This window comes from Sphaeroforma arctica, assembly GCF_001186125.1.
Source record: "Sphaeroforma arctica JP610 unplaced genomic scaffold supercont1.164, whole genome shotgun sequence".
Lineage (NCBI taxonomy): Eukaryota > Ichthyosporea > Ichthyophonida > Sphaeroforma > Sphaeroforma arctica.
In genome coordinates this window covers 113864-117012 of record NW_014040394.1, presented here as the reverse complement: position 1 = coordinate 117012, position 3149 = coordinate 113864, and the positions used below count along the sequence as shown (strand labels likewise).

Below are 3149 nucleotides of genomic sequence, written 5' to 3'. Positions count from 1 at the left end.
TGAATATAGATTCATAAATGGCTTGTCTCATAGGCTGAGAGGCCGACATATTGCGAATTCATACACGTGATCAGAGTACGAGCTCACGCTACGTTCTCGTCATGACTGTGTTTGTACTGTGTAGACAATAAAGCCAAGATGTATTGCGAAGTATATGTGGTGAGCAATACAGTACGCGACGCAAGTATATCATACTTGCATACATGATCGGCTCAAGTGATGAAACAGATAAATGAGATTGGTGCGGCACATACGAGGGATAACCATACACTCAATACAATGACCGTTTGCGCCCACTCCCCGCGACCTCAAAATCATCATCGATATATAACCACCACTTCCCTCCACAGAAAGATATACCACCACAGACTGAAGCCTGAGAGACGGAAACATAATCACATACGACCAGAACCGCAGCTTAAAACACACACCAGAGCAATGTATGCAGGTACATACACAGACACAACACATACAACACACACAATACACTCGCACAAAGACTTCTGCGGCTCCGCTAACCATAAAAAAATTGTGGTTTAACATGCGCTATGTACACCTGGGTATATACACTATGAAGAGGACACTGCAGCATCTTGCACACTCGCATACACACAGCTGGAATCAACCCACCCAGCCAACTTGGCAGCCCCCCCCATCCACAAGCTCACAAGTAATGACATCACCGAGACACCCAACCCCAGTTGTTCAACCATACCACTCTCGCGCGGGTCCCATAACCGCACGGCCTTGTCGGCTCCCGCTGATACTATCAGATTGGCACTCTCCGAGTACGCGATGCTCTGTATAACCTTGCCCCCCACGAGTGTGTGCACCACACGGCCGCTATTGATATCCCATTGGCGTATGCTGTGATCCCACGACGCACTGTAGACGGTGTTCTGTGGGCCGTATACGACCGATGTGACGCCGTTGGTATGGCCCTCGAGTACCAGCGACGCCTCCCGCGTGGTGGTGGTTGTGCGCTGGGCGGAGACTGTTGGCGGGTTGGACGGAGGGAAGGGATGTGATGAGGAGGTGTGTGTAGAGACCCTATATGGCCACACAGGCCGAAGTGCAACAACGGAGAGGAATTGTGACGAATGAGGTATCTATTCTGTGATAAAGGCATGTATATGCTTCTCAGTACGTCGTGCATGTTTGGTACAATCGTTGGTGTGGCCCACGCACGCTACCAATTGTAGAATGGACTACCGACACACCTGAAAATTTGAGAAGGTCTTCAATATGCGTTTGGATAGCTGCCAATCCGTATACAAAAATATCTACAAACCCCTCATACCGTTTGTTTTCCGTTTCTTCTTTCCGCTTTGTTCCTCTTCGCCCTCGAGTGAGCCCGCGGGTGCCAATGACCACACGCGCAGAGTCTTGTCGAATGAACCACTAACACAGGTCTGCCCATTTGATGATACAGCCACGCCTTCCACACTTCCTGTATGGCCCGATAGTAATAGCTGCGATGCAGGTATAGATGAGGTGAGCGTAGGAAGGGTAACCACAATTGATGAAAGTACTTGGATACAAATACTCGAAGCAGTAGGGTGCTGTGAGATGTGTTTGTAGTCATGTTGTACGTGATCACTGAATACAAATACTCACAGCAATAGGTATACAAGCGTTGTCTGATTGGAGCAATCTCTTATACATAGGACAATTGGAGGGAATACGATCCGTATAGCCAGGTAGCAACGAACCAAAGCCATGGTCCAATGAAAACCGGACAAATATGTGCACCATGTGTTGGCCGAAGGTTTGGCAGCGATCCAAAACCGATGTGAGTCGTGTCACAATCAGGATTTGGACTATATGTATCCTTAAAATAACTATTGAGACTTCGATAGGCAGCATTCTAGGTCTGAAAGGAAACGACCCAAAACCACGTAGTTAAAAAATAGGCCAACGAACTTCAAAATACATAAACCCCAACGACATAAACACGTATGCACACACCTTGGTAGTCAAGCTCTCTTCCCTCACCCCACCCCAAACTCGCAGAGAATGGTCCAGCGAAGCCGTGACAAACATATCATCGCTTATAGTCTCCAGCCTTTTGATACCCCCTGTATGTTCTGCGGCTGTGGCTACACGATCACCCGTACCTGACCACAAACTGACTACGCCATCGTATGATCCCGTCAGTATAAGCCCGTTGCTGTTGGTATCTAGCGCACCCACCCAGTCGTCGTGGGGGAGTTCAGTACTAGCCTCCGGAGCGGGTGTGGCCATGAAAAACTCCAGCTTGACAATTGTCTCCCGCGAGAGAGCGTGAGATTCTAAGTATTTGGCGACCTGATGGCCAATGAGAGTGCATTTGGGAATATTTAATACAGAGGAATAACTCATCCATCCAGAACTTTAAATACATATTCGGGTGTTACTTAAGAGGCAAGGATAGAGAATTTTACCAAATACTCATGATACGGTCACATCAAAGCAAAGTATCCGTATATGAACGATACACACATTGAAGATATATACAGTGAATTGGAAAAAGTACAAAATCGTAAACATATTTTCAATCTCAGCGTAGAGCTATAGGTTCCTAGTTCACATTTTCTACCATGCAGAAGTCTTTATAACCGCAAGAATACACAAATACAAATAAGAATACAAAAAAAATACGAATATATATATATATATATATATATTTACGTGGATGTGGATATGTCCATGTATATATATATGTATATACCTGTAGCTGTTATTTATAATGTATATATAAATATATAGATATATCTATACATATACGCATTTGCATATGTATGTATATATATATACACATACACACACACATATATACGCATTTGTATATTTATATGTATATATATATATGTATGCATACACACACACACACACACACACACACACATATATATATAATATACATATAAGTACATACAGACATCCATATACATCCATATACAATTAAAAATCGAAATACATATGTAGCTATAAATACATCAATTTACAGATATATGAATATAGAAATTAATAAATATATATTTGAAGATACATATACATATATATATATATATATATATTATATGTATATTCGTATATATAGATATAAATATATATATATATACCCATATATACATAGAAAACATACATGAATATATATATTCATATAT

General features: G+C 42.4%; 1 protein-coding gene across 1 annotated transcript in view; it reads right to left on the bottom strand.

Moving 5' to 3' along the window:
• Positions 1 to 3149, bottom strand: part of SARC_03285 (hypothetical protein) — a 4739-nt gene that overhangs the window by 928 nt on the left and 662 nt on the right. The window contains exons 2-4 of the mRNA XM_014302938.1: positions 1969 to 2307; positions 1301 to 1472; positions 716 to 994 (exon numbers count right to left, since the gene is read on the bottom strand). Coding sequence (XP_014158413.1) covers positions 716 to 994; positions 1301 to 1472; positions 1969 to 2307 — 790 coding nt within the window. The remainder of the gene's footprint in view (positions 1 to 715; positions 995 to 1300; positions 1473 to 1968; positions 2308 to 3149) is intronic.